This window comes from Melanerpes formicivorus, unplaced genomic scaffold (assembly GCF_026170545.1).
Source record: "Melanerpes formicivorus ecotype bairdi unplaced genomic scaffold, bMelFor1.0.p_v2 SCAF_45, whole genome shotgun sequence".
In the NCBI taxonomy this organism is placed as follows: domain Eukaryota; kingdom Metazoa; phylum Chordata; class Aves; order Piciformes; family Picidae; genus Melanerpes; species Melanerpes formicivorus.
The window spans coordinates 1,436,276-1,449,490 of record NW_027142397.1 but is presented as its reverse complement, the minus strand read 5'-3'; the positions used below and the strand labels follow the sequence as shown (position 1 = coordinate 1,449,490).

Genomic DNA, 13,215 nt, shown 5'->3' with positions numbered 1-13,215 from the left:
AAAGGCTTTTCCAGCTGAAAGTACTCGATGGGCAGCACCAGCTGCCTGCCCCCCACACCCCCCTGCAGTGGGGCTGGGGGCAGCTGGGGCCAGGGACAGCTTTCTTCCACAGCCATGCCAGCATCCTCCTATCAAGAGTGGTGGAGCTGCACTTCCAGACAGGATTTTCCCCTTCACACTCAGTTTTTCTCACAGGTTTTTTGGCCTTTCTGCCCCATACTTGGAGCCAAGAGTGCCCAATGCAAGAGGGCTGCTCAAGGGCAGCCAGGCCACAGCCTTCTGCCCACTGACTGCCAGCACCCCAGGTGCCACCAACACCTTGCCCATAGAACTGGGGGGTGGGAGAAGAGCTTCAGCTCAAGTCCAACCACAACCTAACATCTCCCTGTACACAACTCTGACACCATGGCCCTCAGCTTCTCACCCAAACACCTTTTGAGCATCTCCAGGCATGGTGACTGCACCACCCCCCTGGGCAGCCTGTGCCAGTGCCTGCTGACCCTTTCTGGTGAACACATTTGCCCCCCAATATCCAACCTAGACCTCCCCTGCAGCAACTCAAAGGCATGGGTAAGGAGGGTTCCTCCCTCTGCCCATCCCAGACTCTTCATTTCCTGGCTGGGGGCAGGGGGCAGAGCTGTGGGGCAGGCTGACATCGCGTGCAAGGGGCAGGCAGGGAGGGAGGGAGGGAAGCCCTCAGCCAGCTGAGGCTCTCGAGAAGGTGAGAGCAGAAAGTGACTGTTCCTGGAAACAGCTCAGAGCCGTGGGAGGTGAGAAGTCTTTCCACCCACCAGCTATGTGCTGTGTGAAGGGGGTGCAGGTGCTCAGGCTGTCCCCTCTGGGGTGACAGCACTCCCAGCACGGCCTCATTGCTCCCTTCCCAGGGATGTGGTGGAGAAGAAGCCTTTCAGGGAAGGAAATTGGCCACAGAGGTGATTTCTGCCCGAGCAGGATGGAGCCCAGCCAGAAAAGCCCTGTGGGGCCAGCATGGTAGGATGGAGGATATGAAATGCTTTTTCCTATCACTCTCCTCCTACCAGCTGTGGCCCAGCAGGCACTGCAGGATGGGGACATGCTCCTGGCACTCGCTGTGGCCACACCGAGCAGGGACGCAACCGAAAGCAGATCTCTGACGCAGGCAGCCAGGATGGGCAGGGTGGGTGACACCAACAGGCATCACCAGCACCACCACAAGCATTCACACCACTGCTGTGGCCAAGGGGGTGACAAGGAGGGGGATGTGGGGGAGCCCCTCATTCTTCAGGTCCCCTTTCCTCACCCTCTCCATTGCATCATTCAGCCCAGGACAGAAGATTAACCTGCAGTGAAAGAGCAGGGAGGTGAATGCTGCTGGGCAGGGGCTGCAGCCTCCAGTGCCTCTCTCCAGCATCTTCCCCCCTCCTCTACCCACTTCTTAGCCGGGGGGTGTGAAGAAAACCAGCTCCATTCACCCAAACTTACACAGCATGAGACCTCAGAAAGCAACCTGACACTCAGAGAGGTCCAAGCCCTCACCACAGGAGCACTGTCACCCTGCTGTGGCTGCCTTGCACCCCTTCCCCCACCTGCCCAGCACCTGAGGCTCTCTGCATGCCCACAGCCAGATGGGGTTTACCCCAGGAGAGCACAGCTGGGTACAGATGTGCTTCCCCACAAGGGTTACGGTGGGTGATGAAGTCGTCTTGGTCCCCTCCTCTGCTGCCTTGTCAAGGAGGAAATGGGTCAGAAATCAGCAGCAAGGGGTTAGGGATAAAGGAGATTTAGGCAGTGGGGAGAGAAGGGGCAAAGGGAGGGGCAAGAGGATGGCAGCCAGCAGGTGGGTGTGAGGAGGAGGCCCTGGAGATGCTCCTGTTCAGCCAGGAACAGACTAAACATCCCTGCATAGCTTCCAGCTATTCATTTTTCCATGTTCTGCCTCTTGTGGATTGTTTTGCAAGCAGCTGTGGACGAGAGAGGGCTTTGCACCGAGGGCTGGAGCTCGGCTAGAGTCAGGCTCTTGCTAAATAAAGAACTGCAGAGAAGGAGGGAGAGGGGAGGGAGGAGGGAAAAAAAATAAGAAAAAGAAGGAAATTCCACAGGAAGTTCAAATATTTTATTACTTCCTGTTTGCACAAAGTATGTCAACACTTGGCACCCGGGGAGCAGCTTGTTTAGAGCTAAGGTGTCAAGCTGGAAAAAAATGGGGGGGGAAATGTCCTTTTCCTCTCCAGATCTGACCCAGAAAAAAAGGCTGAGCACAAGGAAAAAAGGAAAAGAAATCTCTTGGAGGGAGCTGGAGGCTGGGAGGGAGCCCAAGGGATGGGTTGCGAGGGATGCTTGGGGACCGCAGCGCAGCAGCCGGGACTTGGCCAAAGCCGCTGCTGCTATCAGCCTCGCACACGCCCCAGCGCCGCTCCTCCCTTGGCTTTGGGTCCTTCAAACAAACATCCTCGGGTGGCTTTAACACCGCGGCGCAGCTCTCCTGCTCCCCCCATCCAGGCTTCATCCCCCAGCCCCACCAGGGGCTCCGGTTGTCAGCCGCTTCCCGGCAATTTCTCGCCCACCTCCGCTCGGTTTCAAGCTCCTCAGAAGTGTCTTTTCTGGGCACGGCTTGAGTTAAAAGACTCCCTCAAGGGCTAAAGATGAAGCGATGGGACAGGGGTAGAAGATGAATGGGATGCTCAGAGGTGGGGCGTGGAGCCCAGCCACGTCTCTGGCCCCAAAACCCCACGAGAACATTCGCCGGAGGAATTTCACCGCATCTGAGAAGACGATGCCCAGGGCTTTCCCAGGATGCCAAGACAAATGGCCAATTCTTTCCCCATTAAGGGTGCTTCTCTGCCCGCTCACACCAGCCCCACAGCCAGCCTCCAGCCCCGGCCAGTGCTGATCCTGCACAACAGGAGCCAACACACACCAGGTCCTACTCATTTCCAGCCAAAAAGGAGGAAAGAAAAACCCTATATAGGGCTTTTTTGTTGCTGTTGTTCTTTTTTTACACACAGATATATATAGAATCAGAGAATCATTTTGCTTGGAAAAGCCCTTTCAGATCCTCCAGTCCAACCATTCCCTGACTCGACCAAGGCTGGGTCAAAACCACATCCCTCAGCGCCACAGCTCTGCCTCTTTGAGAGACCTCCAGGGATGGGCATTCAACCACCTCCCTGGGCAGCCTGGGCCGGGCTTTGAGAGCCCTTTTGAGCGAAGAAGTTTCTTCTGATAGCCGACCTAACCCTGCCCTGGTGCAACTTGAGACCGTTTTCTCTCATCCTATCACTCGATACTTAAGAGAGACCAACCCCCACCTGGCTCCGACCTCCTTTCAGGTAGCGGCAGATTCACACAGACGTATTTTAAAACATAGATAATACATAGACATGCAGCCAAAAAAAGGAGTGATTCCTGCTGGCAGCTCTCACCCGGCAAAGCCAAGCAGGGGCCGGGCAGCACAAACCCCTCAGGTTCGGCCGAGGCTGGTTGTTAGGGGGGCTGCAAGCGGCTCCGCTGGCCGGCCGGCGAGCCCGGCGGGTGCCGGAGCGCTCCGGGGTGCTACAACCAGAGAGCCACCCAGCGGCAGGTGAACCTGGAGAGCCGCTTTGGATTCCCACCGCCGAGCCCAGCTCGGTTCCACACCGAGGGTTTCGGCAGAGCCACCGCAGGGAGGGAGGGCGAAGGGCAAAAGCGAATTTATTCGTTTCGGTTTGCGTGGTCGTTAGAAAACACAACCCAAAATATGGCCAAAAAAAAAACCGAAAAGAAAGAGAAGAAAAAGGGATTTGGACTTGGGGGGAGGGAAGGAAAGAAAAAGGGATTTGATTAAGAAAAAAAAAAGCCATAAGGGTTTGGGTTGGTTTTTTTCCCTTCTGAATCCCCCTGGACTCTCAGCAATCGTCAGTTTAAGCCCCGGGGTTAAACTGGGTATCAAAAATATGACCTTCCCAAGCAGCAAGACTATGTTCATCTGAAGAACTCATCCAGCACAGCACAAGTGGAGGCTGAACTCCTTCAAATCAGCAGTTTCTAGGATGTAGGGGTGCAGGGACAGGGGAGAGCTCAGACTTTGGGGTCCACACAAGGCAAGGGAAGCAGTGAACAAGCAGCACTCAGGCATCCTGAAGGAGCCTACACCTCCAGCACAAACATCTCAAGATCCACAAATCAGGAAGAAAGAAATAAAAGCAGAAAACTGATGACTTTGCAGCCCTGGGAGACATCCCAGGGAGGGCACCCCTGGGGCACAGCAGGGCAGAGCCAGGGCGAGTCGCTCCAGCCTCTGGTTTTGCCTAGCTGTGCCAAGCAAAGGCAGAGCCCCAACCCAAACAGCACCGGGCGAGCGTGCCCACGGCTCAGCCCCCAGCTCCCTGCCCTGGCCACGAAGCCTTCAGCTCTGTATCAGAGAAATTAAAGGTGGGGAGCGGTGGGGCCGAGCTGCTGAAATTCAGGAGGAGCAGGAATGATTCAGCAGGGGTTGGCCAGCGCTGGCTATCGGCAAAATCAGAGCAAACCAAACGCTCGGAGTGGCAACTATCTCACCTTGTATTATTATTTATGTATTCCTGATGATGAGCATGATTATTGTTATTATTACTAGAAAGGTGATCTGATACAGTAGATAAAGGGCTGAGCCAGGAGTCAGGAGACCTGGTTTCTATTCCTGACTTGGAAGTGTTGTGAAATCCCCTGCCCAAGTCCTGTCTGGTTTCCCTCCCAGGCCCGGGCCGAGCCCGGTCCCAGCGGCTCAGCGCCCACCACGACCTACCTTTAATCACCACCGCAGCCCCACAACAGGGCCCTGCCTTGTCCTTTCGGGCTTAAAAGAAAAACCACCAGCCTTGCCCAAGCCCAGGCTTTGCCAATCCAGCCCGGCAGCTCGACAGGCTCCCGGAAAGCCTCCCGTGCTTCAAAATAGAAATCAAAGGGGGAAGGAAAATCCAAACAACCCCGACGCAAACCAAACCCCCTCGCCGAGGCAACAGCCTCCACCTGGCCTGACATCAAGGGGCAGCAGCGGCCCAACAACAGCATCAACAGAAAATGTTTTCTGAGGCATATTTAGAAGGCTCAAGCAGCTTCCCTTCCATTTGGGCACCGGCTGCTTTACACGCAAAGGGAACAAACTCTGCTTTATAGTCCCTGGGGTGCTGCTGAGTGAGCAGGAGGATGGAGATGGAGCAAAAAAGTGTAGATGGAGGCCCGAGAGCAGGGGTCCCACCCCACTGGGGATGCCAGAGAGCAAAAGAAAAATTACTCCTGGCAAAAGGAAACTCCTCCAGGCAACAGAACCAGAGCATTTCCCTGCCCTCCTCGGGTCATGAGAGTTGCCAAGGTGAGCTCAAACCAGCCCGACGCTGAAAACCAACCCAAGCCACCTCCCCGAGGAGCCACCCTCAGCCAAGAGGCACCAGCCTGCACCCAGGAGCCTACTCGGTCAAAACAGAGACATTTCTGTGGTTGAATCATCTCTTTGGTTTTCTCAGGCAACGCAGCCCCCAGCCACGGGCACTGCCAGCCAGAGCCTTTGACAACCCGAAAGCGAAACCACCGCTAACCAAAAGGGGAAGGCTCTCATCGAGCTCTCCTGGGCCCGTGAGGACGGCCAGACAAACACAAGCGCTGTGTGGAGGAAACCTGCAAACAGTTTTAGTTCAACAGCAAGTCAGCCCCCAGAGCCAGGCACAGCATCTCTGGCTCTCTAACCCCCTCTGTGCAGCACCAGATCCAAGTCCTTTCTGGTTTGGTTGTTGAAGTCCAAAGTGTTGCCCCCCCACATGCCCCAACCACCACGAGGAGCAGGGCAATAAAATCGTCCCCCCCAGGATGGGGTATGGAGCACAGAGAGAGTGAGCAGCAAAGCAAGGAGAGAAAATCCAGGCAGCCAAGCCATGCCCACTGCATTGTGTGCTCCTGGGGCTCACTCAGCTCCACCACCATCTCCCTATCTCCACACACTGCCTGTCCTGGCTGCCTTTGCCTGGCCGCAGAGACATCCTGCATCCTTTGGCCATGGAGAGCTTGGCCCCCTGCACACACTCCCCTCCTTCCCCCCCTCCCCAAAGCATTTCTCAGTGCTGCCAAATCAAACACATCACTCACTCCGCGGCTCCCGGGGTCCATCCACGGTCACTTTGATGGCTCGGTGATAGGTGGCGACTTGGGTGGGGTTGGTGAACACTGTGATGGTCAGGGTGAAGCTTTTGCCTGCAGGAGGTGGTGGGAGAAAGGGGGGAAACAATAAAACACACAGGATAAGAGAAATGAGGATATTCACATGGGTTCAGGTCTTGTGGGAGCAGAAGGCTCCTGCTGGAGCAAGCTCAGACACAAGTCTCCACAGCCACCCAGCCCCACCACACACATCATTTAGTTTTATGAGACGTCGCTGCCGAGACACAAAGCTCGGCCAGCTCCCGCTGGGGTTCAGCTGGCTGCAGCAGAGACAGCCTTGGACCTGCTTCAGAGCAGGAGCCAGGACCTTCCTAGAGCAAAAAGTCACTTGTCCCCTGCTTCCCCCTGCCCTGTCCCCATACTGACCCCTCCACCCACAGCAGCTTCCTGGTGCCTTCCCACTCTAGATGCTTCCCCTTTTTTTCTCATGGGAATCCAAGCCTGAAATGCAGTTCTGGATGCAGAACTCCCTCCTTGGGGGATGGATTTGGGTCCTGGCACCCATGGGATGCTCCTGCTAGAGCAAGCTGGTGAGGTGGCATCAGTCTGTAGGTGCTGGTGTTTGTGGGGGGTACTGGTGGGTTTGGCGCCCTGCATGCCCCCAGGCAGGGACATTGGGGGGGATCTGCAGCAGGGTCTTGGCCATTCAGGTACCCATGCATGGGGGGCCAGGACTAGAAACTGGAAACTACAGAACTGGAGCTGAACCTGGCCAGCTTTGGCCACCAGACAGCTGGCTGTGGGGACTGTCCCCTTGTCCCAGCCCTGACAACAAAGCAGGAGCTTGCTGTCGGGGAAAGTGCTCAGACACCACCATGGGGGCTGTCAGAGAAGCTTCTGGAGCACCAAGCTTGTCACCTTTAAAAAGCAGGGGCAAAGCAGTCAAAAGTTCTTGGAAGTCCAGTTCTGCACAAACCCAACCCTTACCGTGGCACCACAGGTTTCCATCTGCAGCCCAACCCCCGGTTTGGCATCACAGAGGGTCTCATCATTCCCCTTTCCTCTCCCAGCACCCATCCGAAATCCAACCCCATTCATCCTGCAGCCTCGGCATCCCCATCCCATATCCTCTGCCCTCTCCATGTCCAGCTAATGGGGAGGCTGCAGGAGATCAGGACAACTTCTCCATGGGAAGGACCGCTGCTTTCCTGCAGCCTCCCTGGTTTGGGGATCCCCTCGGGTAAAGGAGGGAGGTTGCACACGCAAGGGACAAACCACTCTAACCAACCCCCGAGAGCAATCACCGTGGGATTTCAAAGGCATTGAGTATTTCAGAGGTATAAATCCCAGCAGGAATCAGGCTGGGAATGCCTGGGCAATAGCCCTCAGCTCCTCCAGCCTTTATTTCCCAAATAATAAATGCGGTAAGAAACCACCAACTCCTTTCCCTTTTCCCCTAAAGGGATTAGGGGTTTTTCAGCTCCAGACTATCATCTGTCTACAGGGCTGGACCTGAGAGTATCCACAGTAAAACAAACCACGGTTTGTACTGCCAGAAGGAAAGGGGAGGGGGGAGAGGGGGAAGAAATTAAAAAGAAAATAATAATAAAAGAAAATAATAAAAAGGAAAAGGAAATTCTCTCCTCTGGAGGACATCCTGCAGTTACCCCAGGTGGGAGAATTCCTCCGTGGAAGCGTTGAAGAGGGAAATGCCGGCTTTAACGCGGCAAGCAAACACCAACCTCTGCCCTACCTCACGACTAAACGCTGCACAAAGTTTCAGCTCATTTTCTGCCCCAAAACTTTTTGTTGCTGTTTCTTTTTTTTCCCCCCTCCCAAGCGCGATTTGAATCCCCAGCGGAATGATTCCGCCGACAACCTGCGCGGAGGAGCCGCAGCCTGCGCCCCGTGAAGGCTCCCGGCTGCCCGCACGGCCGAGTGAAAACCAACCGGCACCGAGGGTTTGTTGGCAAAATCTCTGCAGAACAGGAGCGCAGGGATGAGGATCATTAGGAGTAATTATTTAGGGAGTTCTGCAGGAGGAGAGGGAAGGGAAAGGAGCCGGCAGCGGGCAGGCAAGTCCGGCTTGGGAGCCGCACGACCCTGAGCCCCGCAGCTCCTCACCCAGCTCCCTGCGAACTGCTGCATCACCTCGGTTTAGATTTTGAATATTTTATTCTCCATGGGCAACAACTTCCCCGCACTTCGGTTTTCCACCCCCTGCTCTCTGCAGAGCCCTCCAGGGAGGGCGGCTGCAGCGCAGAGCCAGCCAGGCCATTTTTAGGGCTCTTAACCAGCTCTCAGAAATCCTCCCATGAATCGAGAATGATAATTATTACTCAGCATCATTTTTACTCACTTCCCGCCTTCTTGGGAAGCCGAGCTGAAGCTAATCACTCCCACCCAGTTTGCCGGCTGAGAGGGGCTGGATTCCAGCTCCTGGGTGGGTTTGGACGCACCTACGGCTCCCTGGGGAATGTCGTGGCTGGGAGAGCAGCATCCTACTGGCTTCGGCTTTCGTTTTACACTGAAATCCGAGCAGAAAAGGGGGTTTTGGGGGGTTGCTTTTACTTTTTAGAACGAAGCATAGAAGGAAATGCATCCTTCTCCCCCCCTGTTTTCTTGCACAGAGGGATGATAATGTTGGAGGCGGTCGGGGAACGACCTGCTCTTCCCAGCTCACCCTGCCGGAGAACGATCCCCAAACCGTTAAATTCTGAAACCGCCCAGTTCTGCACCATTTCAGGTCGTGATTAGAAACGAGAGCCTGACAGCTTCGGGTTCGAAGGGCTGCCGCAGCTCAGCCTGCTGCTGGCTGTGCGTGTTTACAGATGCGCACGTCCGCGCACCGAGCGACACAAACACACACACACAGCTCTGCTCCAACGAAATATTTTGCAGCAAATTCAAATTTCTGCCAGAATAAACGAAAGCAGCACCAGGCTCGCAGGGATGAAGCCAAGAAAGTGAAATTAAGTGCGATATTCAGAATATATAAAAAGGCAGGCCACAGAAACGATTTTCCCCCCGTGTTAAATAGGTCTGAAAGAGCTGGGGAGGGCTCGGCCGTACACGGGGAGCTCAAAACAGGCTTCACCCTAAGAGGAAACCTCACCGTGCCACCTCCACACCAACCCCAGGGGTGGTTAGTGCTCAGCAGATGCTACAAAGCAGCTCAGCACTGGAGTGAGTCTCCTCGCCCCAAAGCCTTTTCGAGGCAGCGGAGGTGTTTCCACTGCTGCAATGAGCCTTGGCCAGGACTCTGCCCAAGGAAAGAGTCTCTTCAACTCAAGTGCTTCCTGAGACAGCGAGCTACTGTTAATTGAGAGCTTGGGACTGCAGAGGAGCAGAGTTAATAATGAATTCAAGGGTCAGGCTGAGCTTGGGTTGCATTCAGCTGGGAGATTTGTATAATGAGAATGAAGAAAAGAAAAACCAAACCAACCAACCAAACAACAACAACAAAAAAGCCCTCCCGAAACCCAGAAAGAAACGAGCCTAAGAGAATAATTGATTACAGAAATGAAAGCTTAATTCATGAAAGAGGAAAACATTTTCCATCCATCAACCTGCAACCAGTTAAGTGCAGAGTTTTAAAGAAACTGCGAGATGGAGAAGGAGCCAACAGGAAAAAGGAAATGTATGAAAGAATGTAAACTATTCCAGCTTCATAAAGAGGAACAAGTAAACAGTTATTACATGCAAATAAATCCTAACATCACTGCTCTTAATTAATGCAGAGAAGTCAAAATATATCCGACATTGTGTGTATACATTCGAAGCCTCGGCGAGAACGCTGCCATATGGCCATTAAAATGTAATATTCATCTTTTGGTTTAAATGAGCAACTAAAGTGCTTCGCTCCACAGCGTTTAGTGGGGATGAAACGCTGCGATTCTCCTTCATCCGCTTTGAAACCCAGGTAGAATTCGGCTGCTGGGGATGCGGTGGGAAGGAGAGGCTCTGCTCCCACCACCCGCTCGCAGTTCCGTGGGTTTGGAGGATTTATTTCCCCTCTCCTGGGACGGCACAGCCCCGCTTCCTCCACTATTTGTTTGGGAAAAGCCGGCAGCGTGATCCGGTTAAGGCTAAACGATGGAGTCAACCCCCATGACCAAAAAGTAGATTTCCCCTCTTGCTTTTCCATGCAACAAAACTTGGAGAAAAGAAACGAATCTTCCCCCAAAAGCACCCAAAAACCTGCCCGGCTCCCGCAGGAGCGGAGCCTGTCCTCACCCCTGCCCGCTGCGGTCCCTCCTTGCCGAGCTCTGGGTTAGGATTTGACTTGAAATCCTGGATTTTGCACCATTCCAAGCCCAGCTGCCAGGTGGGTTTGATCCCTGAGCAGCGTCACCTGCGGAGGGGGCAGCACCACCCAGACACCGCTGCCTCCAATTATCTCCCTGACGAGAGAAATTCGGGAGGATTCGGGCTTCAATTTTTAAACCCTTGAAGATTTGGAACAAAATCGAGAAAAATTTGGCGTAAATTTTTTGAGGCTTCGGGATAAAGTCGGGAATACTTGGGGTTAAATTCTTGATGAGGATTTGGGATAAAATCGGGGGGCGGGAAAGGGGCTGCTTACCAGCCCGTGCACCTGAGAGGAGCAGCCTCACCCTACAGCGCAGGTTTTACAACGAGTTGCTTCTTTTTTTTTTTCCTGTATCGTCTTTTCCTTAACCCTCGGCAAAGGGAAGACCCAGGGCTGAGGAGGGCAGAGCCGGGGCGGGGGGCGTCGTCTGGGGCTGCTCCTGCATGCCTACTGCATCCCGCTCGGGATCTGCTTTGGGGCTGGGGGTTTCCTCCCAACGTGACAAACCCAGCCCGCAGCAACAAAACCACCGGCTGGAGAGAAACACCCCGTGAAAATGGAATGGAATTAAATGAAACTAGAATTAATTAAAATAAAATTAGTTAAAATAGAAAAGCTTGTGCCTTTCGTTGGGTTTTTTTTTTTTTTCTTTCCCCCATTTTTTCCCTTTTTCTCTCCTAAAAAGCCAAATAAAAAAGGAACCATTTCCCGGCCGGTACCTACCCCTGCCGCTTCTCCCAACAAATCTGAGGTCGTTAAATCTCGCTACTTGGTTTTTCATCACGGCGGAGGCGTTGCGGAGCTCGGCCGAGTAGTTTTCGTCGTTCCCTGCCATCACCGTCACCACCGTCCCATCGGGGACATCTCCCAGAGCTACGACCTAGGGCAAGACGAGAGGATTTTAGGCTAAAGCTACCCGCGGTCGGAGCTAACCTAAAACCCTAACCTAAACCCCTAAAACCACCCCCAAACCAAAGCAAAACCAAAAGCAATTCGAATCTCCGAGGAAGGCTAAAGGAAGGGGGAAATGAGCTTTAAAAAGGGTTAAAAGGAACAAGGGGCTTCCAGAGGATGGGGAGGGGTGGTCGCCCGGTTTTCGGCGCCACCGTGGGGGTTTGGTGCTTTTATTTTGTTTGAATTTGGGCGGGGGAAGAAAAATAAGTGCTGCCGAGAGCAGGGCGGCCGCCACCAGGGCCTCGTAACTCCGCGCCCGGCCCGGGGAGGCATAGGGAGCCGGCGGAGAGGCCGAAAAGGAACCTCCTGCAAGGGGAGCAACACCCCGGTCTGTCGGCACCGGTATGGCCAGGGGAAGCCGATTTGCAAACCCTTTCCCGTCCCCTCTGGCTTCCTCGGGAGTCCAGGGCCGTCCTGCCTGTCTCCCCCCGGTTCTCCCCACTCTTATTTTTGGCTTTCCTCGCCTCAACCCCGTTCCCATACGCCCCAGCTCTGGGAGCGCAGCAGCGGGAATGCCCGGGCCGGGGATGCCCCTTTGGGTCATCCCATCCCGATGGAGCGGAGCCGGGCTGCCGCGGGGAGCCCGGGGAGCGCAACACGGTGCCGATGCTTCAGCTTTCTGCTTTCTTTTTGCAGATTAGATCTGCCTCGCCTGCCTCTCTCTCTCTCTCTCTCCCAGGAAAGTAATTAACCTCCACTCTCATTAAACTTCAAAGTTGCCTGAGAGCTCCTAACTGTACAGAATATCTAAGCTGCTGTGACCGCGGGGCAATGCGGAGACTTGATTAAAAATAATAAGCCGGGCTCTCTTGTGAAGGTGATGTCAGGAGCGAGTTAAAGTGAAAGAGGCGGAGGGCAAAAGGCGAGTGGATCTGGGCGAAGGGCAAGCCCGGAGCCGGGCGAGGTCCCTCCGAGCCAGCGGAGCCCCGCGTCCGGTCACAGACTCTCCCCCCCGTCCTAGCTCACCGCTTACCTTGAAGGCGACCGGCAGCGTCTTGTTGCACCTCCAGTGGGACGGCAGTACCGAACACAAGAAGTTAGGGCTGTCGGTTCGCACCAGTTCTCCGGCGTGGTCGGCCAGTACATCCACGACGGAGCGTACTTCGGGTCGAGCCCTGGCTCCCGGTGCGGCGGCCCCCAGCGCCCCGCTGTTCTCGCCCATTTTACCGCAGGGGAAGGCCGTGGAGGGGGGTGTGAAGCGCCTGCTGGTGCTCGGGTCTACGGGAATACGCATCACAACGGCGGGCGTCAGGGAGCCGCCGCGGCCCGGGGGTACGAGGAGGGACCTGGCGGGGCCCGGTGCCCAGCGTTCGGTTGAGACGGGGTTCGGTAGCGGGGCGCGGCGGGGGCAGCGGCGGCCGAGCCCCGCGTTGCCTCGTTCCGTCCCGACAGATCACCGTCCTCGGTGGGGCGGCGCGGGAAGAACAGCGCGGGTTGCTCTCTCCCACCCGGTTCCGGGCTTCGTTCCCGGTGGTTTCGCTGCGGTCCCGTCCGGCCCGCCCGGGGAAAGGCGGTGCGGAACCCCGGCAGAGCCACGTCGCGTTCGGGCACCCTCGGCCGGGCGGCCCCGAAAACCAGCTCCCAAGTGTCAGCCGCGCCGCCCGGTACCGTATTTACTGCCGGCCCCGGGGGGGGCGGGCAGTGCCCTGACGGACGGGGCGCTGCGCCAATGGGAGGGGGCTGCGGGGGGTCCTTCACTCCGCCCACCAACTAACGCCTGCGGGGATAAGGGGCTTGGTCATTAATGAGGAGGCGTGGTCTCTCTTGGTGTAGGCGTGGTCTCGCCCGCTAGAGGCGTGGCCAGGCACCCACGCCCCCGCGGGTCTGGTCGGGGGGGCGGTCGCACGTCGGGGCCCCGGTGG

General features: G+C 55.7%; 1 protein-coding gene across 1 annotated transcript in view; it reads right to left on the bottom strand.

The window, feature by feature from the left end:
• Window positions 1-12,966, bottom strand: part of RUNX3 (RUNX family transcription factor 3) — a 48,137-nt gene extending 35,171 nt beyond the window's left edge. Inside the window, exons 1-3 of the mRNA XM_068159127.1 lie at window positions 12,327-12,966; window positions 11,123-11,279; window positions 6,076-6,180 (exon numbers count right to left, since the gene is read on the bottom strand). Of these exons, the coding sequence (XP_068015228.1) occupies window positions 6,076-6,180; window positions 11,123-11,279; window positions 12,327-12,587 (523 nt within the window). The 5' untranslated portion in view covers window positions 12,588-12,966. The remainder of the gene's footprint in view (window positions 1-6,075; window positions 6,181-11,122; window positions 11,280-12,326) is intronic.
• Window positions 12,967-13,215: the final 249 nt, after the last annotated feature.